Genomic DNA, 24,037 nt, shown 5'->3' on the forward strand with positions numbered 1-24,037 from the left:
CCGTGGTCGAGACTGTCGCGAAATCTGATTCGTTGCTTCTAGAGTCAATCAGTGACGTTACAATCAGTGATTGGCCTGAAGCGCAGCCGCTCGCCATGAATAATACAACGTCACTGTCACGGGGTCTCAGGGAAAGGCGAATGGAAGGGAACATGGCTGCCTGTGTATTAGCAACCATTCTAACACTTCTTGCTTCTGCAGTGGGAGTTTGAATCGAAGGTAAACGTAACTCCGTGTGAAAACGATGTATTTACTGAGTTACATTTATATAAGTCAGAAGCAATAGACAAAGTGTTGGTAAACTACTACTAGCTTTCTCACCACTGTCTAGTTAATGGTTGCATGCTAGCAAGGCATTGGTGCAGTGCAGAGTAAACAAGTCAGGTGCAACTTTATTTTAACAAAACTGCTTGGATATAAATACTGGAGGACTGCCAGGTAGCAAGCATTACTGTAGTCTTTATTGTTTGGTTCCTAGTTTCAATGCAAATTCCATTCTCAACTTTAGTGCAAAAGTTTTAGGGTCTAAAAGTAAAGTTAGATTGTTTTCAAGAATGTTGCTAGAAATACTTTTTATTAATCAGTTAACTTAAAAGACAGTAAACAGAGAAGAGCAGCAGTATTTGGTGCCACTGCCCTTTGCCTTTAAGCAGCATCAGATCTCTTATGTATAGTTGCACAGTTATTCAGGTAATTGTCAGATAGGTTGCTCCACAGTTTTTCTGTGGATTTAGGCCGTCTTATTGTCTTCTGTGTTGTCATTTAATCCCAGATTGACTCAGTGATGTTGAGCTCAGAGCTCTGTGATGGCCATACAATCTGCTGCAGGCCTCCTTGTTCTTCTTGATGCTGAAAATAGTTTATTTTTATTTTTTTTTTTTTTTTATTTATGACTCTGGTTGTATGTTTGGGCTCATTGTCATGTCAATGTTAGCTAAAACACATTGATATATATTTACAGTGAACAATGTGGTCAGCACATCTCATATTGCCAAAACCTAATTTAGTGTCTTTGGAAATTTTTCTAGCTGTCATGGAAAAGCGGAAAAGACCTCCAGAGGAAGATGCCCTTGAGCACATAGTTGCTCACAGAGACAAACCCTTTCTGGAAGAGAGGTATATAGACTCCTTTAAAGGTAGGTGGTTTGTTTCTTAGATCAGTCTGTATTGATATTGAATGGATTTCTGGCATTACTCAACAATAGGCTGGGGCAGTCAGTCCTATGCAACCTATTCTGTTATGTAGACATTAATGATTTGAACTGTCAGTACCTTAAGGGTTTAAGGGGGAGTCAGAGCAAATTAAGTTCCTCCTAGCTTTGATGTATGAAGCTAAACATATAATCAGCTAATTACCACTGGCTGTATAATAGTTAACACTGACAGTGGTTGGACCAGGATTATCTCACTGATGTTTTCATGTTAATCGTTGCTTTTCTAGGGAGAGGACTCTTCACCCACAAAGCCATTGAACCGTCCACATTTGTTGTGGAATATCGTGGGAATATCTTCCGTCACAAAGACACAAGGTCCAAGAGGACATGTGGTGATACTCTGAACAATTATTTGTATGAGTTTTCATGGAAAGGAGGAAACTGGTGGTAAGTGATCTGCTTGTTTTTTGACAGTAATGGACTTTTTTGTTAACATGTTTTATAACAAAACCATAAGGTTAAACACAGTCATTTCAGTAATGGTTTAAGTTTCATTAAGAGTATTTTGCTTGCAGTATTGATGCTTCCAAAGAGGACAGGAGCCTTGGAAGACTTGTGAATGATGATCACCTAAATCCCAACTGTGAAATGAAGAAAATTGTTTGTGAGGGGAAGCCACACTTGTGTCTTTTTGCAATGAAAAAAATATCTCCAGGTGAGGAGATAACATTCAACTATGGAAATGCCTCTTACCCGTGGCGCTCAAGGGTAGGTTTTAAGCTGCAACAGGAGCATTTTTGTATCATGATATATTTGTACTGAAATTGGAACACTCATGTGGCAGTTTATTAGGTACACCTAGTTAAAATTAACAGTCCTGCAGTTGCACCCAACAGCTTCTTTTTAAAAATGAATAAATAAATATGTTTTAAAATAAAAACAGAATAATAAAATAATGAACCATCTTCAGTTCCTCGGGCCCTCTTGTAGTTTCAGCAAAAACTGAACATTATATCTTGCAACCCCGGTACATCTTGCAAACACAATTTATATTTCAGTCCAGCTAGTTCACAAAATGATTCAGATTTGTGGCTTGTAATGCAGGAATGTTAAAGTGTTACATTTCAGAATAACTTCTTTTTTTGCATGTGACATTCAGGAGTCCTGTGGTGGATCAAGTACTTCTGACACAGCCTTTTATGCTACATCATCAACGCCAGGGAATGACAGGGTATGTAATGCCTTCAACAACTGTCTACTATATGTGTTTTTCTGTTCACTTTGTACCCTACAGTATGTATAAGATTTCTTGTTTGTTTCTCCAGCTTGAGGACTCTGGAGATTCCCTCTCTGATGAATCCTGCTCTGATGAGAATGATGACGAACTACCTGACAGTGGACCAAGCCATCACAGGAGCAGCTTTGCCAATGCCAACAGTCAGCTGGACTTCAGGGATGGGTCACCTTTTACAGAGTTTGATTCCTCTCAAGAGGCGACAGGGTCCTTTATGCACCAAGCAGACGGTGCTTCATGCAGCCAGCAGGAGGAGGATGAGGATGCTTTTAACTATGATGATCATGGCTCGGATGAGGACTATGTGCCCAGCGACGATGTAGAAGCCAAAGAGCCAACGTACACCAACAAAAATTATTGTTTTGTTTGTGGGAAAGGTATGACTAAACTTGCTCGTCATCTTGCAAGGCATGTTGATGAAGAGCCTGAGATCGCTGAAGCTTTATCATTACCCAAAAAGTCCAAGGAGCGAAAAAGGTTGCTTGAGGATTTACGAAACAGAGGAAATTACAAACATAATCAAGAGGTGTTAAGGAATAACTGTGGTGAGTTAAAACTGAAAAGGCGACCATCATCTATGCAAATGAGTGCTAAAGCCTTTGTGCACTGTCTTTATTGTAAAAGCTTGCTTGACCGTAAGAACATGTGGAGGCATGTAGCCAAATGCCCTTCAAGGATAACAACAGATTCTGCAACACCTGGTAAGACAAGAGTCTTAACTGAGATTGCTCTTGCAGAGTCCCCATTCTCTGAAAAAATTCCATCTGCTGTGTGGAAGATGCTTGTAACTATGAAACAAGATGAGATTGCATTCGTAATTCAGAACGATTACCTTCTAATACAGCTGGCACAATATCTGTGCGAGAAGTATGGAAATAGTCAAAAGAAACATGAAAACATCAGACAGAAGCTGAGAGAAATGGGAAGACTTTTGTTAGCGCTGCATGAAAAGTCGCTGTTCAGCTTTGAGGGTGCTATCAATCCCAAAAACTTCTACAAAGTTGTTGAAGCTGTCAAAAACATGGCTGGTTTCGATGAAAAAAAGCAGAGCTACGCCAAACCAAGTCTTGCTTTGAAGTTAGGACATTCTCTCAAACAAATATGCAAAATTGTCTTGACTGGAACTGATGCCAATGAGCAGACGATGAGAGACACAAAGACATTCTTGACACTTTGTACTAAAGAATGGGCTGAACTCATCTCCCAAAAAGCCCACGCCTCACTGAGTGGACGAAAAGTCAACAGCCCGATCTACGATACCATTCACACGAGATGTGCAGGCTTTCTATAGGTACCTGGAAAGAACATCAGCTTCTGCCACTGAAAGCATGGAGATGTATGAAAGCCCACAGGTTTACAAAGCACTCTGCAGAGTGACACTTGCTCAGGTGTCAGTCTTAAACAAAGGTGCGCCTGAGGTTTCAAAAATGACAGTGAAGTCATTCCAGGAGAGGGAGGACGCCACCCAAGTGTTGTCCAAGCGCTTTATCAGAATAAACATTCCCAGCAAGACTGACCAAAGCGTTGCTGTTTTGTTAACATCTGAACTTGTTGGTGCATTAACACTGCTTGTGAACAAGAGGATGGCATGTGGAGTACATAAGGACAATCCGTACTTGTTTGCAAAAGCCTGACAATTCTGCTTTGAGCCTCTACCACGGAGGGAACTGCATCAGGGCTTTTTCAAGTCTTTGTCGTGCAAAAAATCCAGAGCATCTTAGGTCGGTACATCTTCACAAGCACATCGCAAGAGTCTTTCAGATTCTCAACCTGGAGAATGATGAGCTCGGTCACCTGGCTAAGCTGCTGGGCCATGACATCCGGGCCGACAGGGACTACTACCGTTTGCCAGAGGCAGCTGTGGAAGTGGCAAAGATTGCGAAACTACTGCTGGCAAAGGAAAAGGGCTCTCTTGAAAGATTCAAAGGGAACTCTCTGGATGAAATTGAGATTGAGGGTAAGTATCCACTGTAGTAAACACATCTGACCTGCTAGTGCTTCAGTGAATTCATACTTTGTTTTGTTTTTTTACTTAAGACAAACTGGAGCCAGATGTGGAGCAGGCAAACCCTAAAAACAGTGATGCTGAAGAGGAGAATGAAAAATCAGACGTTTTACCTCAGAAGAATGGTATATCAAGATGATAACCAGTATTAACTGACTGTATGATTTAAAATGGAACAACAAATGTTTGGCCTTGTTGATGCTTTAATATTGAATATTTTGGATAATTCCCCAGATGATGTGGAACGACAAGGCAGACACCGTACTCCTGAGCAGGATGCCCTGGAGCACATAAAGGCTTGCAGAGATAAACCCTTCCTGGAGGCAATGTTTATTGACCCCCATAAAGGTTGGTGAACACTCATACTTTTGTTGGATTATATTGTAAATGAGGTGTTTTTATTTTAGGATGCTTTAGGATTTTTAGGTTGTTGTTTTATGGTAACTGAATGTAACTTATATTTTCTCTTATTTTAATTCTTGCTTTTCTAGGCAGAGGTGTGTTCACCCATAAATCCATTGAACCGTCTGCTTTCGTTGTTGAATATCGAGGGAACATCTTTGCTCTCAAAGAGATGCAGCAAAAGAAACGTGGTGATATTTTGGACAATTATGTGTTCGACTTTTTGTGGAGTGGAACAAGCTGGCGGTGAGTTTACTGCTTATTCTTCAGTTTTGTCATTAGATTACATTATCTGTACTGGCTCATGTTCTGTCACCACCCTCAGCCTTGGTCAGTTTGATGAAATGCACCTGTTTTAAGAGCAGTTAAAGTTTCATTAAGAGTATTTTCCTTGCAGCATCGATGCTTCTGCAGAGGATGCGACCCTGGGAAGACTTGTGAATGACGATCACATAAGTCCCAACTGTGAAATGAAGAAGGTTGTTTTTGAGAGGAAGCCCCACTTGTGCCTCTTTGCATTGAAGAAAATCTCTCGAGGCGAGGAGATAACATACAACTATGGGGACTCCTCGTACCCCTGGCGTTCAACAGTAAGTTGCATTTCTGCAATACTGCTTTTAATTTTATTCTAAATATTTACTTGTTTGTGACAGAAAGAGAGTTGTTGTCCTGTCATGTCATGAATAATCTGTTACACCCTGTTATAGTTTCCCACAGCCCAAGGTTTACATTCATGTTCAACAGAGAAAATAATTAATTCCTCACATTGGAGGAGCTGGAGCCATGTTTGACGTTTCTGCTTAGAGAATGACAAAACTTCATGTCAATTGACTGACTGACTTGATTAGTCAAATACTTAACAATATAAACTTTGCAGAGGTAGGATTTATTCCAGCACTGCTTATTGCTTTGAACTGTGTAGGTGTACCTAATAAACTGGTAAGTAGTAACTTACAAGGCTCTGTGCTGTAAAATTGTTGTTTTCAAATATTACCATGACTTACAGGAGCAGGAAAACTGTAAGGAACTGCCTACATCACAAACTGACCAAAATGCTGCTGCATCTTCCCTGTGGGATGAAGAGGTGAGTGTTGAGTGGATTTCCCTTATTAAGCGGCAGGTAGATGTGGTGTTATGTAAGTTAGCAATGGCTGTAATAGTAGTACTATACACTTTATGATATCACTGTGGGGTCTCCAGTACGGCTGAAGAACATTTTTTGATTTTCATTTCGCATTTCAGTTATATTTCTTTTCAATTACCTGTTTGTAACTCCAGGTCGAGGACTCAGCAGGGGCCTTTAGTTCTGCAGAATCCTGCAGTGACGAGTTTGTCCCTGATGATGATCAAAGCAGTGATAATAGTTCTACCGGGAACAAAAACCAGCAGCGTCAGAAGTTCAAGAACAAACCAGATTTTTCCAAACAGCAGAACTCAGTGTGGCAACCTGTCAATGATTCATCCGTCCAGCAGGAGGACAAGGCTGACTACAGCTCCGATTTCTCTGCCTCTGACGAAGAGCCTTCCTGCACCAAAAAAAACTATTGCTACGTTTGCGGGAAAGCTCAGACTAAAATTTCTCGTCACCTTTTCACCCACAGACATGAAGAGTCTGATATCGCTGCAGTGTTTGCATTGCGTCGAAAGTCCAAGGAACGAAAAAGACAACTGGGGAAGTTACGGAACAGAGGAAATTACAAACATAATCAGGAGGTTTTGAAGACTCGCCGTGGAAAACTCAAAGTGATACAATTAAGATCAGACATGCCCAACGCTACTCAAAGATTTGCACCCTGTATATATTGTAAAGGCATGTACACTCGTAAGGTAATATGGCGACATTTGCAAAAGTGTACTTCAAAGAAAACCCCAACACCTCCAAGAGCTGTCAAGACTCAAATCTTAACTTTAGTTGCTGCTACAGTGTCAACAAACCCCCAAGAAATCTCATCAGATGTGAGGAATTTGTTGAAAAGCCTGAAGAAAGATGAGATTGCATCTGTACTTTGGAATGATTCTTACATACTGCTGCTGGCTGAGTGTTTTTGCCACGTGAAAGACAGGGAAACAAAAGGGAAAGAATATATCACACAGAGGCTGAGGCAAATGGGAAGACTCCTGTTAACACTGAGGAAAAAGTCGATAAGTAGCTTTGAAGATGCCATGAAACCTGAAAACTTCAGCAAAGTTGTTGAAGCTGTCAGAGAGCTGGTTGGTTTCAATGAGGAGACAAAGTCCTGTGAGAGACCAAGTCTGATGTGGAAACTGGGGAATTCACTCAGGAAAATTGGCGACATTAAATACGCTAGGGCTTTGACAGAAGATGCCGATAAAGAGACGATAGCTGAAGCAGAGACATTCATGAAGTTGTGTGCTGAAGAATGGAAGCCTGCCACCCCATTAAAACCAAAACCAACCATTAAGAGCCCATCAACCATCCCGTTCACACAAGACGTGCAGCTTTTCTACCAGTGCATGGAGAAGACGGCAGCATCTGGGATCCAAAGCCTGACGATGTATGGAAGTGCTCCGGTCTATAATGCACTTCTCAGAGTGACGGTTGCGCAAGTGTCGGTCTTAAACAAAAATGTGGTAGAAGTTTCAAAAGTAACACTCCAGTCCTTCAATGAAAGGGACAAGACTGAGCTTCATGAAGACGCTGCTGTTTGTCAGTCACAGTTGGAGAAAATTCTGTCCAAGCACTACATGAAGATCAATGTCCTGAGCAAAAGTGGCAAAAAAGGTTGTGAGAAAAAAGTTGCTCTTACAGTGACCCCTGAACTTCTCAGCACAATAACACTGCTTGTGAGCAAGAGAGAAGCATGTGGTGTACATAAAGGTAATCCCTTCTTATTTGCAAGACCTGTCGCCATATGTGCGAGCTTCTACCAGGGGACAACGTGCATCAGCACTTTTGCAGCTCGGTGTGGTGCCAAGAACCCACAGAACCTCAGGTCTGTACTTCTACAGAAGCACATTTTAAGAATTTTCCAGATTCTGACCCTCACGAACGATGAGCTTGATCAGCTCTCCAAACTGCTGGGCCGTGACATTCAGACCAACAGGGAGTATTATCAGACGTCAGAGGCAGCTGTCGACATCGCAAAAATCTCAGAGCTACTCTCAGCAATGGAGGATGGATCTCTCGAGAGATTCAAAGGAAAGTCGTTTGAGGAAATTGAGATTCCAGGTATGTGCCTAGTTCAAAACTTATGCGTTCACTGTGGAGTTCAAGTTATGTTTACAGTCAGTATTATTATAAAATGTCTTACTTTCCCTTGAAGATGAAGTGCAGCCAGATGTGGAGCAGGAGGATTCTGAAAACAATGACACCGAGGAGGACAATGAAGACACAGAAAGTCCTCTCCTGCCGAGCGGTATGAAAGAACACTAGTTTTCAATGTCATAGAGGCTAACATTTCTTTCATTCAAACAAGATTACACACCAATAAATGATTTAAGACAAGTCAGGGGGATTTGTTTTACTTCTCCAGCAGAATGGAAATGTAGTGATAAATAAAAAATATTGATAATCTTCTCACATACCTGTCCCTGTCTCCTCTTGGTCTTTCCTCTCTAGAAGTCTCATTTTCACCACCTAATGAAAGAGCTGCTTCCTCGAGAAAACGTGGCCGAGGCCAAGGCAGGAGGAAGGAGAGTGAAAATGAGGAGTCTCAGCTGAATAACAAGATAAACGATGAGGTGAACTCAGAGAACGACAATAAGTCAGAGGACCTGCCAGTGAAATGTGCTGTCAAAACACCTGAGGACGCAACTGGTGGTCACGAGGATGCAACAAACATTTACTTTAGCGATGATGATGAGGACATGAATGTGGACTTCGATATAGACATAGACACAGATGAGGACGTCAGAAATGAGGAAGATTATGGAGATGGAGACTCAAATGGATTGGCAGCAGTGCCTGTGATGAGAGATGTCAAAGAAACCGCAAAGGAGGACAAGAATGTCACTGATAAGAAGCAGAAAGAGAGCTCACCTAACAAACACACCGCTGACTCAGACCTCGAAGAGACCATGGACGCCGATTCAGACGGTGATGTGGAGAAAAAAGATGAAGAGAAAGGACAGGATGAGACTGATGGCATGGATGTGGATAGCAGCAGTTCCTCTGCTGCCTTAGACACAGGTAAATAAATCTGGTGCTGCTAAAAAAAAAAAGTCAGTAGTGGCAGCAGAGGAAAAGTCGGTCAGGTTTATCCTCTGTGGATCACGAATGTCTGTGCAAGACGTAACGAAAACATGTTTTTATGTTATTTATAGAAAAGAAGAACAGATTATTAGCTGCACTGTCTGGGATGAAAGAGGTGAAGATATTGATCCCAAAACTGGACATTGTAAGTATCAAATTTCTTGCTACTATCATAATTAAAAAGTTGGTCAAAATGTATTGGTATGTAGTAAAGCTTTCATTATATTTGTGTACATCTTTGTGCTACTGTAAAAAGGTTCACACAATCATGATTATTTCTAGTCATGATTTTTCTTTCTTTCAGCTTTGGGTTTGTACATAGCTTTTTATTTCAGCTCATTAAATTCCATCACAGTATTTTGTTTTTCTCAAGTGAATTTTTGTCTTGTTTTTTTATGTCTTAGGAGAAGTTGCAGACTCCAATCCACGTCTCCCAGTTATCATCTGTGTGTAACATCCAGCCTGTGAAAGATCAGCCCGTCCGGGACAACGACATCCAGCGCGATACGTCCTCTAGATCCACAGACGACAGGAACAAGCCTAGCTGTGAAAAGGTAGGTAATGCTGATTCTCCTGAGTTGTGAATTAAGCATTTATACAAGTAAACAACATTAAAAAAACACAGAATTTGCACAGTTTACAGCAGGTAAGATCTTACAAAAAAGGTTCAAATCTGTGTCTCCTCTCTTTCCTGTCAGGCCATACAGATGACCTGCTCCAACTGCAAGATGAGCATGATGATGGGACAGACTGCGTACCAGAAGAAGGGATTCACAGACGTCTTCTGCTCCAAAAGCTGCCTGTTTGAAAAGTTCCCCGTCAACAAACCAGCCACCAAGACCTGTCACTACTGTCACAAGTTAGTCTGTGAAAAACACCACCTCTTCTCTAAAGGCTAGACCGGTGTTCTTCCATGAAGGAGCCTTTTAATGTGATTTTTTCCTAACGTCCAGCCAGCCACTGGTTTCCTGTTATTTTATTATGCCAAGAAAATGAACTGGTGGAGGCATAAAGCTTCCTTGTAGCTGAATCCGTCTTCATGAACATAATGTCTGCTTTTGTTTTTAAGTTGCTAGGTTTGAACTTCCAGTGGTTCCTGGGACAGATTACTCATTATTACCCATATTTCAAGTTTCTAAAAGCTGATTTTCAAAATATTCAGGGTGGACTGGAACCAGTGGTTGTGTGGAAAGTAGCAGAAACTGTACGCTTTGAAAAAAGTACATGATTTGTAGCTAATAGACTTAAACATAGATGAACAAGGACAAACAAGTATTCGTGTGGGGAAAAAGAGATGCAAATGCAGATACTAAACGTATGTAACCACTAGGGGGCAGCAGAAACAAGCAGTGAACACAACATTAACATTTTATCAACATTTACGGTTAAATAAACCAATAAAAATATACCAAAAATATACCAATTTCAACACTCAGCAAATGTAGAAAATGTAACCAACCAACTCCTGGGGAAAATATTTTATTTTCTAGCTACTATGCTCCCCTGTATGTTCACATGGTAGTCTCTTACTCTGTCTTTCTCCTGTTTACTACAAAGAAGATTGTGTCGAAACAGTGAGATGAAAGAAGCTATAAAGCTCTGAACTGCAGAGTCAGATTATTATTCTGTGGGTTAACATTATTATAGTAATAAATAGTAATTAGTGCAGCATTAGATCAGAGTTTGATATTTGATAGTAAACATTAATTTTGTGTCTCAGTTTAATCAACATATTAAAGGCTCCTCTCCCCTCTTGGTTCTGTCAGAGCGATAACGCAGCCTCTGGACCTCATCATGGCTGTAGTGGACATTAAAGGAACTACGAAGGACTTCTGCAGCGTGGCCTGTCTGTCCGTCTTCAAGTCCAATAGCGCCCCCAACCAAACTCCACAGTCCCTCTGCAGCATGTGCAACAAATCCTGCACCGTAAGAAAAAACGAATCTAACTTTTCTTCAGCTGCAAAACTGAAAATAAAACTGCTCTTTGTCGCACTCACCACTCCTTCATCATTATCTTCTACAGACCACATGTGAGTTGACCCTGAATGAGGACATCCACAAGTTTTGCAGCGACCCCTGTTTGGAGGATTTCTGCAGGGAGAAGATGCCCGACTGTGACAACTGCTGCTCCCCCTGCCGCAAGACGCCGCTCACACTGATGCTGGAGGAGGACACAAAAACCATCTGTAGCAAGGAGTGTCTGCAAGAACTCAAAGAGGTGCAGAAATATCAAAATCACAAAGCACAAAGGTTTTGTTTGGATGAAATAATACAGTATATTCACCACTTTAACAGAGCATTGATCAAATCATGGTAGAAAATACAGGGGAGAAGCAGTGTTACTCAAATACAAACACATGAAATGATAAAGCTGGGGTTTTCTATACTTCTCTTATTGTCAACAAAGCCAAACCAACAGTGCATGGCATCCAGCCAGCCAGAAGTGGGTCAGTGTATTTTTTTTAGCTCCTGTCAAACAGGAGGAGTTACCGAGGCAGGATTAAGTCGATGCATTTGTTAGGGGACTGTTTTCAGCCACTGATTAATTGGGTGTGCTGCTGAGTATTTGTGGCACCAAGGACTCTGCGGTCAGCCCAACTGCTGTTCGGTTGCGTGTCTTTTCATGCAGTTACGGTACCGACACTGAGCAGTTCATGATGGATTTTGACAAATTAATATTGAAAGAATTCACTCTTCACTCTACCTGTGAAATGTTTGTGGTGATTGTGGCCAAAGAGCTCAATTTGAACTTGTTTTCAAAACGACTCTGGCTTATCCCGATGTTGCTTAACAGACTTAAGGGGATGAGTTTGCAGGTATAGTATCTGCAGCCATGTTGGGGTTTCACGTTGCCTTTCTGCCAGCAGACCTGGTTGTATCTGAAAGTCTTCTTGATCCTCTGGATCTTGTCTTTATGAGTCCCTCTGGTGACATTTGAAGGAAGAAAATATGGTGTGGCAACAAGTTAATAACGTGTGGGAACGAGATCAATGACCTGTGGCCACAATAAAATTATAATTAGTCAGCTGTTTATTGACTTACTGGACAATTTTGACATGATCTAATTTTATTTTAACCTCAGAATGAATTACAGATTGTCAGTCAGATGCTTAGAGGAGAATTTATCATTTATCTGCCTTTCAAGTCAATTAAAGTCTGACAACTTAAATTTTTCTATTTGTAAAATTTCAAATTGATAAATAGGCTAAACTTGCTTACAGTTCTACATTTATACTTGTTTTTTCCTCTAAAGGGACAGTATAATGAATACAGAGAGGATCTTCTATGTATGTAGTCATTATATCACATATATGTAGTGAGCTCTTCTGGGACATATTGTCACATGTTCAACAACATGTGACGGATACACATTTGAAGTTTTTTGGTGCTTTTTGGCTGCTTGCAGCACCTGTACCGTAACTGCAGGAGTAGACGAGCAACAGACTGCAGTACAGTCAGTGTTTGTGGTGTTGGTGTTTACGTGCTCTGCGCGGTGAAACATCGCCGTTTTCTCTCAATCTTCGCGACTTGCTGCGGGGTCAGCGTGGCAGGATGAAGTGCTCCGTCCCCGGCTGTGGAAACGTCCGCACGTCCAGACTGTCCACGCAACAAAAATTTCACGTTTTCCCCTCCAATCCGCCTCTGTGCTGCGAATGGCTGGAGGCCATCAAGAACCCCCGTTTCGATCCAAAAGTTACAACCGTGCTGATGACCAGGGTTCACGGCCTGCGAGTGTGCAGCGATCACTTCAGAAATCAGGATTATATCGGAGGGCAGAGGAATTATTACGCTGCGCTGAGGCGAGGCGCCGTCCCGTCACTGTTCCCGTGGACGGAGCCGGAGTCAGAGACTGTACCGACAACATCTCTGCCCCAGCAACAGGTAACGGTGAGTCGGGTCTGATCGCAGAGAGGAGAGCGTCTGAGCAGCTGGAGATTATAATCATAAACATACTGTGTTTCACCATGGGCGGATTCACCTGCTGGTGGACCCTGGGGCAAAAACTTGTTTTGGGCACCAACTAACCCCCACAACACGTGCCGTTTTCAGGCAACAGACGCCACGCCAGTCCTCTAGACCTGACATGATTAATTGGCAGAAAGTCAATCAGCATTTGTTGATATGTAATTTGATCATTTTAAAGCAAAAATGTCAAAAAATACTCCGACCTCAAACATGAAAATGTTTCTATGACCGTGAACTCACCGTCTTCGTGTTTTTGATATTTCTGTTTTACATTTACTCATTTGGCATTTAATCAGCGTGATTTAGAAGTAAGGGGCAACACTAAAGTATTACATCTGTTCAGTAAGATAAAGAGCAGGGAGTTGGTCAGACAAAACAGGCAACTAGAATATAGTTAATTTGGGCTTCAGGATGTTCAGTGTTTGAACATTTAATTTGCTGAACAATCAGCTGATTATTAAAGACAGTAATTTTTAGATGCATGTCTTATTAAAGAGGGCCATCTACAGGACAAGGCTACAAGATGGAGGATTAAATCAGAGTTGATATTGTACTTAAGTTGAGCAGATTTCTCTTAAATTTGCGATTAATCAAATTATTTAGATCCAAACGTTATGCAGTAAACTTGGAGTTTTTTGGGTCCCTGAGGGTTTGAGGCAGTTTCCCTTTTATACCTGGTTGGTTATCCAGCCCTTTAGAGTGTTTTCTAATGGCGTTCTCTACCAGAGACTTTGCATATTTTAGACAAATAACTACTAACTTTTATTCTCTCATCATCTAATGTAACAACACAATGGAAGTATGTACTTTACTGACATACTTTCCATTTTCCTGTAGGTCAGTGATCAGATCATTTGTTTGGTTCTCCTGCTGCTTCGTGTTTGTAAACCGCCACTAATCCAGTTACAGCTGCAGGACACAGATAATTTTTTCGTTTTAGAGCAGTGCCATGGAAACACTTCCTCAAGCGTGCGCTGTGGCATCTGCCTGCCACAGAAACAACAACATGGACACTTATTATTAGTCTGTGGAGCTGCCTCAAAATAAACCACACTGGCTGCATTCAGTGTAGTGAAAGATCGAGTCATTCAGGTCAGTGGGGTGAAAAAATACATAATATTGCATCCTGATCCACTTAACATGGCTAGGGCTGCAGCTAACATCCATTTTCATACAGATTGGTCTTTTATTTTTCTGCAGTGTATTGTTTACCTTTAAAGATGTCTGAAAATTGTAAAAGATGTGCATCTGAAGCTGCCACAGCCTAAGATGATGTCTTATGATAGTTTGTTTTGTCGTAACAACAGCCCAAAATTAAAAATTACACTGATACATGGTAAAGAACAGCTGCAAATCCTCATGTGTGTGAAGCTGAAAGAGGCGAATATTAAACATTTTTCCCTAAGAGATGACCAGAATAATTATTAGGATCATGAACATTTTTTGCTGATTAACTTACTGAATCATTTTTACATCACTAAAAAATGAGTATGAAATACTCTCTTATAGAGATCTATGTAGACCTTCACCAGGACTCTTATCATTGAAGAATAAACCACATTAAAAGATTAAAATGCAGGGATTTGCTCCCATTCAGCCACTGGCGCATTAAAGGACAACTTATTTTCCCCTGTTCTTGGGTGGGAATGGGTGGAAACAATGCACGCTATTGTTTTCTCTCGTTTTTCTACAGAAAATTAAGACGCCTCACCAGTGCACCTTGTGCCACACTTCTCTACAAATGTCAGACATGGTTGACTACAAAAACAGCGAGGGCATGGTGGAGCTCTTCTGCACTCGAGCCTGTGTGACATCGTACAAACTGCGGCCTGCAATCATATACAAGCTTCAAGGTAGTGAACAGTAGGTTTGTCTGTCTGTACGTCTGCTTTCTGAATTGTTCAGCACATTTTGTTTGTCTCAAGAGCTGCTCCTATTTTTCTTTACTTCCTTTTCTTCTAGTCTAATTTCTTCTGTAACGTTGTTATAGTGCTTTTAAATGTTGAATAAGGGGCATTAAAGTAACATGTCACTCACTCTGTTAGTTCATGTATTTGCAGTAAACTTGATCAAATGTTTCTGATTTCTTCCCTCAGGAAAGAAAGTTTCAGCTCAGTTAAAAAATAAGAAAAAAGGCAAACAATCGAAACAGAAATCAGACACTGTGAGTATATTTGTTTATATGCAGCCTTTTTATTGTGTTTTAAATAAAGTTTTCCTCTTGATTGAGGCACAGTTGTAAAGCAGAGAGAGATAGTTTGTCTGATCACCCCACAGGAGGAGGTAACAGTCGCCTCAGACTCCACTGTAAATGAAAATAACGACTCTCAAGCTGCTGAATCGGACACAACGCCGACACTCATCATCGCAGACTCGTGGGTCGTCTGCTGCAACTGTGGAAAGAGGCTGCCGAGAGGGCAGACGGTTTACCAGCCGAAGAGGTCTTTAGAGGTTTTCTGCTCAGCCTCCTGTCTCTCTGAGAGGCATCCACACATCAAAGAAGTCACCAAAACCTGCTACAACTGCCTCCAGTAAGTCCAGGATATTTTACTTTGTGCTTTCCTACGTCTGATGCCTGATTTGTTTGTATGAAAGAGGCAGAGAGACTGAGTCCTTTGTGAATCAATGCAAAAGTTCAATGGTTATATCACAATTTTTTAAGTTAATAAATAGATTATCAACAGAAAAATAATCATCTAATTTGATAATTGATTAATTGCTTCAGTCATTTTTCAAGCAATGATTTACATTGTACAGTAAAATACTGCAACGTCTGCTCTTAAATTCAGGACACTGAGGTTAAGTGATTTTCACTTTTGGAGCTCTTAACCCACTTAACCCCAAAACAAGGTTACTGTCTTAACATCCCATCTTGATCTCATTCATCCTTATTTCCTCAGGGTGATAATGCGGCCTCACAACATGATCCTGGCTCCGGTGGACGACTCAGGAACCATGAAGGAGTTATGCAGTGAAACCTGCCTCTCCTCTGTCAAATCCAAGATCAACATGGCTGCCCCGAAACCCCCGCCGCTAGTGGGACCTCGTTCAGAGTGCAGGATGTGCGCCAGATTTTGTTATGTAAGGAAAAAAGAAACCACCTGTGCTTTTGATCTGTTACAGTGGGGTTTGTGCAGTGATCTGTTCATGTGATATTTAAAGGAAAAGACTTCCTCCTGCCTTACACTTTACAACTTCCTGACACTTAATTTCTCTGTGGCACTGTGTCTTTGTCGTCCTCAGTGCAAATTCAAGCTGACCCTGGACGGCACGCTCCACAGACTTTGCAGCGACACCTGCTTCATCAACTATCACGAAGCCAACAACCTGCCCGTGTTTCTCTGTGACGTCTGCAGCTCCTGTCTGCCTCGACAAACGATTCACGCTGAAGATGGAGGACGGCAGTAAAACCATCTGCAGAGAGGAATGTCTCGTCAAGTTCAAAGAGGTGCAGAAATCGAACTTCAGAATATGTAAAAACTTCTTTTGGGATGTTCAGAAAGTGACATTTACATTTTTTTTTTTTTTTTTTTTTTAAACTTTGCAGAAAGTAAAGACTCCTCATCTGTGCCCCATGTGCCAGACTTCCCATCAGATGTCAGACATGGTTGAAAGTAAAAACGAAGAGGGCAGGTTGGACTTCTTCTGCAGCAACAGATGTATGATGGTCCACAAGGCTCAGTCTCTCACGGTGACAGGTATCGTACAGCTGGAGTTTGAACGGTCACCTTTCTCTCACTGCCTTCATTAGCACTGCTGAGGTATGGTTGCACTGAATCGTAGAATATCTAGTTCTGACTGCAGTTTACAAACATGAGGCTGCTTCTTCACCTAAAACCAGAAATGTTTCTTCTCCTTATGTTCCTGTCTCCTCATTGAGTTAGAGTTTATCCCTGATTTTATGTTTGACCTGAAAGTGTGTCTTCAGCAAAGGAAGTTCTCCTTCTTTCAGATCATGTTTTTAAAAATCCATGACATGACTTTTTCACCTTGTCTTTATAGAGAGGAACAGCCCTTTACATGAGGAGTGTGATATTAAAGATGTGAAGCCGGCGCTGCCAAATCTGGACTGTGTGAGTAATATTGTAAAACACTGATTTAAGGTTTTGACTTCCTCATTTCTGGTATGAGCAGCCACAGCATGAATATAGTCTCTACAGCAAAGTATTTCCTCTCTAGGTGGTTGTGAGGATTAGAATATATCACATAGACATCACATATCCATCTCTTTCTTTATCCTCCATCAAGATAAAAGAAGAGCCCATCGATGAGGAGTACAACCAGAACCTCCCACCCTCCGTATCCACAGAAAACATCAAGGATGAGCCGAATGTTGCAAAGGTAGGACACACGTCAAAGCTCATAAGAAGCACATGATTTCGAAGGAAGCGGCATGTCTCACAGTTTTGTTTTCGACAGGAGGACCTGAAGATTGGTTCTGTCTTTTCTTTGACTGGAGACTCTACGTCGGCCGCTCCCACCCTCGCCCACATGGATCTGCCTGCCTCCTGCTCCAACTGCAAAACGGTCCTGATGGACGGAGAAACTGTTTACCAGAGGAAAGGCCACGCCGATATCTTCTGCGCCACTTCCTGCCTTTTAAAATTTTACCAAATCAAACCAGTTAAGAAGACCTGCCAGTTCTGTCTTCAGTGAGTCTTCATATCATCCTTTCTGCTTTAGTCTGGAAAACGATTTCAAGGAGTTCTTTGTTAACACATATTTTAAAACAACACATACTAAACACGTATATTTTAACTCATCCCATCTTCCCTCCAGGGTGTTAACACAGTCTCAGGACGTCCTCCAGGCTCCGGTGGATACTGAAGGGACAATGAAGGACTTCTGCAGCCAGACCTGCCTGTCCTCCTTCAACTACAAGAAAATCAAGTCCACCAAATACCTGTGCACTGCATCCCATTACAGTGCAGCATGTGCAACAGATATGCATGTAAGAGAAAAGACAACAGAATTAAAAACAACAGTAACTGTGACTGTAACTGTATGGTAACAACCATGTTATTATAGTAAAAACATTTTTTTTCATTTCAACTCACTGTTGTTTTGTCATCCAGGTTTAAAGGAGGATAAACTACGGTTGACACGCTGTCCTTTGTTTCTCCTGCAGAGCAAACATGAGATCATACAGCAGGGCGTCGTCCACAAGGTCTGCAGTGACCCCTGTTTTCTCCGTTTCTGCAACATGAACAAGTTGCCCATCTGTGAAAACTGTCACTCCCGCTGCAGCACACAGCTCATGCTCAAGATGGAAGACGGCAACAAAAAACTATGCAGTGCAGAGTGTTTGGCCCAGTTCAAAAAGGTAAGAAAATATATAGTTATGCTGGAAGCGACGTCTGGTTTAGTTCTTTGTTTGTGTTTTATGGTGAGGAAACAGAATTATTCAAGTATAAACTGTATGATAAAACAGGATAAAATAAAACCTTTAAGGTTATATAGCTAAAAACAAAATGTTGTATCAATAAAAAAGGGAAAAAGCTTTGTAAAAACATTCATATTGTTGTCTATAAGTTGCTCTAGATGAGGTGACCACCCATGCTCTGAGTTGCACCAAGTTGATGATGAGGAATTAATCTCTCTTTGCTTTTTAATACTTGGCAGAAAATCCAGACGCCGCAGCCGTGTGCCATGTGCCGCACGTCTAACCTGATGTCAGACATGGTTGAAAACAAAAACAGTGAAGACATGGTGGAGCTCTTCTGTACCAGCAGCTGTGTGATGGCATCAAAGATCCAGGCGGTCAGTGCGTCAGGTACTGGACGATTGTTTTGTCAAGACGGCTGCTGTTTGTCTTTCTCCTTTATTCTTAGTGAACCAAGTGATTCTGTCATGTGTCATCGAGACAAGAGCTGGAATCAGACTGCATGATTTTGCGTTTTCCATTGTCATGTCACATTATGCGACCATAGTGCCATTATTTTTTGACAACACTACTAGTTTCACCCTGACCACGCTAGACAGGACCGTAAAAGAAAATTCTGACCTGCTAGACTTTGGTCGTTCTGTCCTGGACGCCACATCAGATGTTCTTTGTCACACCACACGTCCTGTTCGCTGTTCCTGATGTTCATATTCAGGAAGTTTTTCCATTACAAACCTCTGCGTCTCCACAGGTATTCCACTGAACTGTGACAACTGTGCAAAGACCACAGTGCCAGCCTGCCACCTCGCCATGTCAGATGCCTCCATCAGAAACTTCTGCACTCTAACCTGTGCCATGGCTTTCAAGGTAACAACCTATAGACTATACAGAGAGTTTCATAGTCTCTTCTGTTACAGTTTAAAACATTTTCCATGTTTTTTTAAATCTTCACTGTATCACAGGAGTCCCAGAAAGACCTGACCGCTGCCACTAACCCGACAGGAGCTCCTGACCAAACCCAGAGTGATTTCCTCAAACCACCAGAGAAACTGCCATGTGCCCAGTGTCGACGCATTATAAAAACTACACCCAAAGTCATCCAGAAAAAGGTGTGTTGGCTCTGTTCTTTAAAATAGGTAACTCCAGTTGATCTGAGGACTACAATGTTAACAATATAAAACTCAGGCTTATAGTTTAAAAACTGTAACAGTACACAGTGACGATATGTTTGTTAAAATACTGTGTGTGTGTGTGTGTGTGTTGGACGTAGAGCAAAATGAATTTCGTGTGCAGCCTGGCCTGTTCTCAAGAGTTTAAGAGGGTCAACAACATCATGGGCAAGTGTGAATACTGTAAGAATGAACGGATCATCAGAGACGCCAAGAGGGTCGACAACAAAGACTGCTACTTCTGCAGTGACGGTACAGAGAGCAAACAGATGAAGATGTGTAATGAAAGATTGTAAAAATACAACAAAGAAATTAAATCAAGACTCTTCTTTGTTTCTTCCCGAGGCTGCAAGATGCTCTTTCGTCACGATCTGGAGAGGGAGTGGGGCAAACACTGTCGCTCGTGTGTGTACTGCCAGTCCATCTCCAGGACGGTGGTGACGGCAAAGTATGAAGGCAAGGATGAGGAGTTCTGCTCTGAAGACTGCAGCTCGAAATACAACATGCTCTTCTGCCGGGTAAGTAGAGCAGGATGTTCCACCTCCAAGTCTGTCTGAATTTTAAATGTTTTTTCTGCAGTGACTACATTTTTTCCTCTCTGCTTTCTCTCAGGTTGCAAACTGCGACACCTGCGGTCGTAACGGGAAACTGAGGCAGAGTCTTCCCATGCTGGGGGAGGTCAAACACTTCTGTGACCTGAAATGTCTTTTACACTTCTGCAATAAAAAGGTCCAGATGGTCAACACAGGTATGTTCGATATGTTTTTTCAGGTGGTTGATTTGATTTAGGAAGGGCTTGATTTGATATGCAGCAGAGTTTTCTGTCAGCAGAGCATTTCAAACATCATGTTCATTTAATTGCAGGAAGCCAAACTCGTCTTTGCGATTAATGTTTGATTACTTGCGGCTCTAATCAGGTCGTTAACTGTTTAACTAACAGCACCTGCTGACTCCTCTTTGTTTCTTATCCACAGTCTCTTCACCTCCCCGAGCCTCAAGTACAGCAGCTTCAGGCAAAACAGAGTCCTCCCCTGTCATTGCTAATGTTATCTCACTTGCTAGTGCTCTGGCTCAGCAGCGCATCGCCCCTTCCAGCACTACACAACATGGTATATACACAAACACACACACACAACGCATATCTAAACACAAAAGACCAGTGGACTCGAGATTTCATTCGTTTTTTTCTGACTCATATTCTGTCATATCTCCACAGCCTCCGTCATGTCTGACATTCAAACTAAGGTCATTGGACATGTAAGTTCACTCCAGTGCAGTTATCATCAGAGTCCTCCTGTTGACGAGTTGTATTTAAAACAAGCCAAGTTATAATGATAACAGCTGCATGAGAGACACATTCTCACTCCTCGTTATGTGTCTGTTCCTCAGGCCAGTATTCAAACAGACCACAAGGAACTGAAGAACAAGTCCATGCTCTGCACACCTCTGGTCCACAACAAAGGAGTCTCCTGTACGACACAGACTGTCGACACTGGAGCACAAACAGGTAAAATTCACTTTAAATCTATCTGTTAGGCTGACACGCACGACTTTGCTCATGATGAAATATGCTAAATATACAAAAACTCTCATGTTCTTTTCATACTGTTCATACTGAGCTTTGAGGTTGTTTGTGTTTTCTCTCTCTTTGTCGTGTGAAGACACCTTTGTCCCCAAAGTCATAACGCTGCCTATCCCAGTGCCGGTGTATGTTCCTCTGCCTATGAACATGTACAGCCAGTACACACCACAACCTGTGAACCTGCCGTTACCGGTACGAAAAACACCTCTCGAGAACCTTGTTTCATCCTTTTAGTTTAACCAGAAACATCGCTATATTTTCAATACCAGACTCCATTGACAAAAACAGTAATTTTACTGAGCAGAACACAGGAGCTGCTGAAATACCACAGCCTTGAACAGTTAATTTGTTTGTGGTGGTGTGCGACTTTCGGTGATGGAGGAAGTATTCAGATCCGTAAAAGTGCCACACAATAACACAAACAAACGACAAGTGGTTGAGGCAGGTCCAGCAACTCCCAGTGTTCTGGATGCTAAAATTCCTGTTTTTATCTGTGGAGTCTGGTTCCTTTAACAGAAGTTCTCTGCTCTTGTCTTCATCTGTTGAAAACTCTTCATTCAGCTGCTTCACAGACTTACAGCAGTAAGACCACATCATCCACACTTTCTCCTCCCTCCCTATGTTTTCCATCATTCCATATTGTCAAAGACCCAGTTAGTGTTAATCATGAGTATATTAATTCAGTATTGAGCACAGCCTCTAGGTGTCACCAAATCTGTTTCCCAAACTCTGCCTTTCACAGCTGCCTGTGCCCATGTTCCTCCCCGTGAGGTTGGACAGCCCTGAGCCAACAGTGCAAGACGTGAAGAGAGGCTCCAACCAGAACCCACCGAGGAAAATCTCATCTTAAAGTCTGAGCTGGAGACCAGGCAGGATGACAGGAACGAGAGAGAGGACGGGCAGAAGTCCAGAGAGGTGACACAAGACGAAGAAAGACAAGAAACTCAAGCTCTTAAAGGTAAGAAATTAGTTTAATTATCTGATGATCCAGTTTGTTCTGATGTAGATTTTAGCTCATAAATATGGATGACTGATTTGAACTTGGTCTTCGGAGGGAACATGAACATCCAAACTCTCTGTGCATGATTTAACCTTCAGACCTCACCAGTAGCTGCACACACGACTTGGATAAAGAGGACCTGGGTAGTTTCAGCAGCAAGGAGGACTCCTTCACTGATGCCAGCCTCGGGTCACCCAGTCGACCTCACAGTCCAGCTCCCTCCTCCTGCTCTGCAGATGAAAGACGAGCCCCGGAGCTCGTTCGAACCCTGCACCTGCACAGACTCTGGGCAAAGTCCACAACAAGAATAAGGTATTAAATCACCTGTGAGAGCGGTTTACAGGCTGTGGTCTCATCTTTCTTTCTGTGGTGTCAGCTTTGTTCCTTTTCTCTGTCCAAAGGACTCGAAGGTGCAACAGATGTCTAAGGCATCAAGGGAGGAGACATCTCAGGGAAACGTCTCTAAGGTCATGTCCAGGAAGCACCACAAACTGAAGAGTCAGTGTGGGATTGATGCCTGGAAGAGATGGATTCAGTGGAGGGAATCACAAACCAACCTGGACCCTGTTTCTTGTATGTTATGTTCTGTCTTTCTTCCCTTCATTTTTTACAACTTTCAGTAAACTCAGGATTTTGGTCTTTGGAAGCAAACCTAATAATTTCACGTACGTAACTTTGTCGCTTTCTACTTTCATCTGTTAGCACGTGCTGTGAGGTTAAAGGAGGACATCCTTCCGCTGCTTCTGCAGCTGAACTGAGCGACAGCCTCTGTCGCTTCATCGTTGAGGTGAAACAGCCTGATGGAGAGTCGTACTCCCCTGACAGCCTGTTCTACCTGTGCCTCAGCATACAACAGGTAGGATGAACAACACAGTAAAGAAACATATGATGCTATCTCACTAAGCTAACTTGCTATGTCAGAGTGGGACTCTCTGTATTTGTTAATTTGTACTAGCAAATAAAAACCCAGTCATTTCTGTGCTTCAGTATATCTTAAACATTGTATAATTATTGCAATAATAAATAATCATTGTCACTCACTACTTACTGATTTTAGTCAAACCTTTCAGCATCTCTCAGCTGAAAACTTTTCACTCACCACTTTAATGTTTAAAGGTGTTAAACGTAAGTTTCTGCTTCCACTGCGCTAACAGCTGTTTATTGACAAATTAGAATACATCCTCTCATGTTGGACTGAGAGCAGACTGGACCCTACAGGGACGTACGAGTTGGGGATGGGGCTAGCTAGTTAGCGTGCTAACTTCAGTATAAGAAAAGAAGTTAAAGAAATACAAACAAAACAGTCACCACCGAAAGAGCTGTGTGTGAGTAAAGGAAGTAAGTTTGATGCTAAACTTGCAACATTTCTTCCAGACTGGTTAGTAAACAGCCGTTAATGCTAACGTTACCTATGTAGCGATAGCAAAAACTTACATATAGCTCCTTTAATTCTCCACCTTTGTAAACTACAGATTTCAGACATCAGTGTGTGTATACTGTTTGCCTGACTGATCTGTTTTTTGCTGTTTCTCTGTAGTTTCTGTTTGAAAACGGTCGTATGGAGAACATATTCAGTGATCTGATCTACAACAAGTTCTCAACTGAGTTCACCAACATACTGAGAGGTTTCAAACCATCAATCACAGCCAGCGGTGAGTTATCATCCAAGTCTTTGTCTTTTTTTCTGTCTCTAATCGACTCATATTGATCAGATTTATATCCAGTCTCCGTTCTCCTCGGCAGGTTACGTCCAGTCCCGTGTGGAGGAGGAGTTTCTTTGGGACTGTAAACAGTTGGGGGCGTACTCCCCCATCGTCCTCCTCAACACTTTGCTCTTTTTCTGCTGCAAGTACTTTGGCTTCACCTCGG

General features: G+C 42.0%; 1 protein-coding gene across 1 annotated transcript in view; it reads left to right on the plus strand.

Moving 5' to 3' along the window:
* Window positions 1–125: 125 nt before the first annotated feature.
* LOC108898774 (uncharacterized) overlaps window positions 126–24,037 on the plus strand; it is a 57,266-nt gene continuing 33,354 nt past the window's right edge. Inside the window, exons 1-19 of the mRNA XM_051069226.1 lie at window positions 126–219; window positions 1,029–1,136; window positions 1,442–1,601; window positions 1,730–1,922; window positions 2,314–2,385; window positions 2,480–4,405; window positions 4,486–4,578; window positions 4,688–4,801; window positions 4,945–5,101; window positions 5,253–5,445; window positions 5,862–5,939; window positions 6,134–8,045; window positions 8,140–8,232; window positions 8,436–9,005; window positions 9,140–9,213; window positions 9,473–9,622; window positions 9,767–9,927; window positions 10,835–10,994; window positions 11,092–11,286. Of these exons, the coding sequence (XP_050925183.1) occupies window positions 4,780–4,801; window positions 4,945–5,101; window positions 5,253–5,445; window positions 5,862–5,939; window positions 6,134–8,045; window positions 8,140–8,232; window positions 8,436–9,005; window positions 9,140–9,213; window positions 9,473–9,622; window positions 9,767–9,927; window positions 10,835–10,994; window positions 11,092–11,286 (3,765 nt within the window). The 5' untranslated portion in view covers window positions 126–219; window positions 1,029–1,136; window positions 1,442–1,601; ... (3 more) ...; window positions 4,486–4,578; window positions 4,688–4,779. The remainder of the gene's footprint in view (window positions 220–1,028; window positions 1,137–1,441; window positions 1,602–1,729; window positions 1,923–2,313; window positions 2,386–2,479; window positions 4,406–4,485; window positions 4,579–4,687; window positions 4,802–4,944; window positions 5,102–5,252; window positions 5,446–5,861; window positions 5,940–6,133; window positions 8,046–8,139; window positions 8,233–8,435; window positions 9,006–9,139; window positions 9,214–9,472; window positions 9,623–9,766; window positions 9,928–10,834; window positions 10,995–11,091; window positions 11,287–24,037) is intronic.

The sequence above is a fragment of the Lates calcarifer genome, linkage group LG3 (assembly GCF_001640805.2).
Source record: "Lates calcarifer isolate ASB-BC8 linkage group LG3, TLL_Latcal_v3, whole genome shotgun sequence".
Taxonomy (NCBI): domain Eukaryota; kingdom Metazoa; phylum Chordata; class Actinopteri; family Centropomidae; genus Lates; species Lates calcarifer.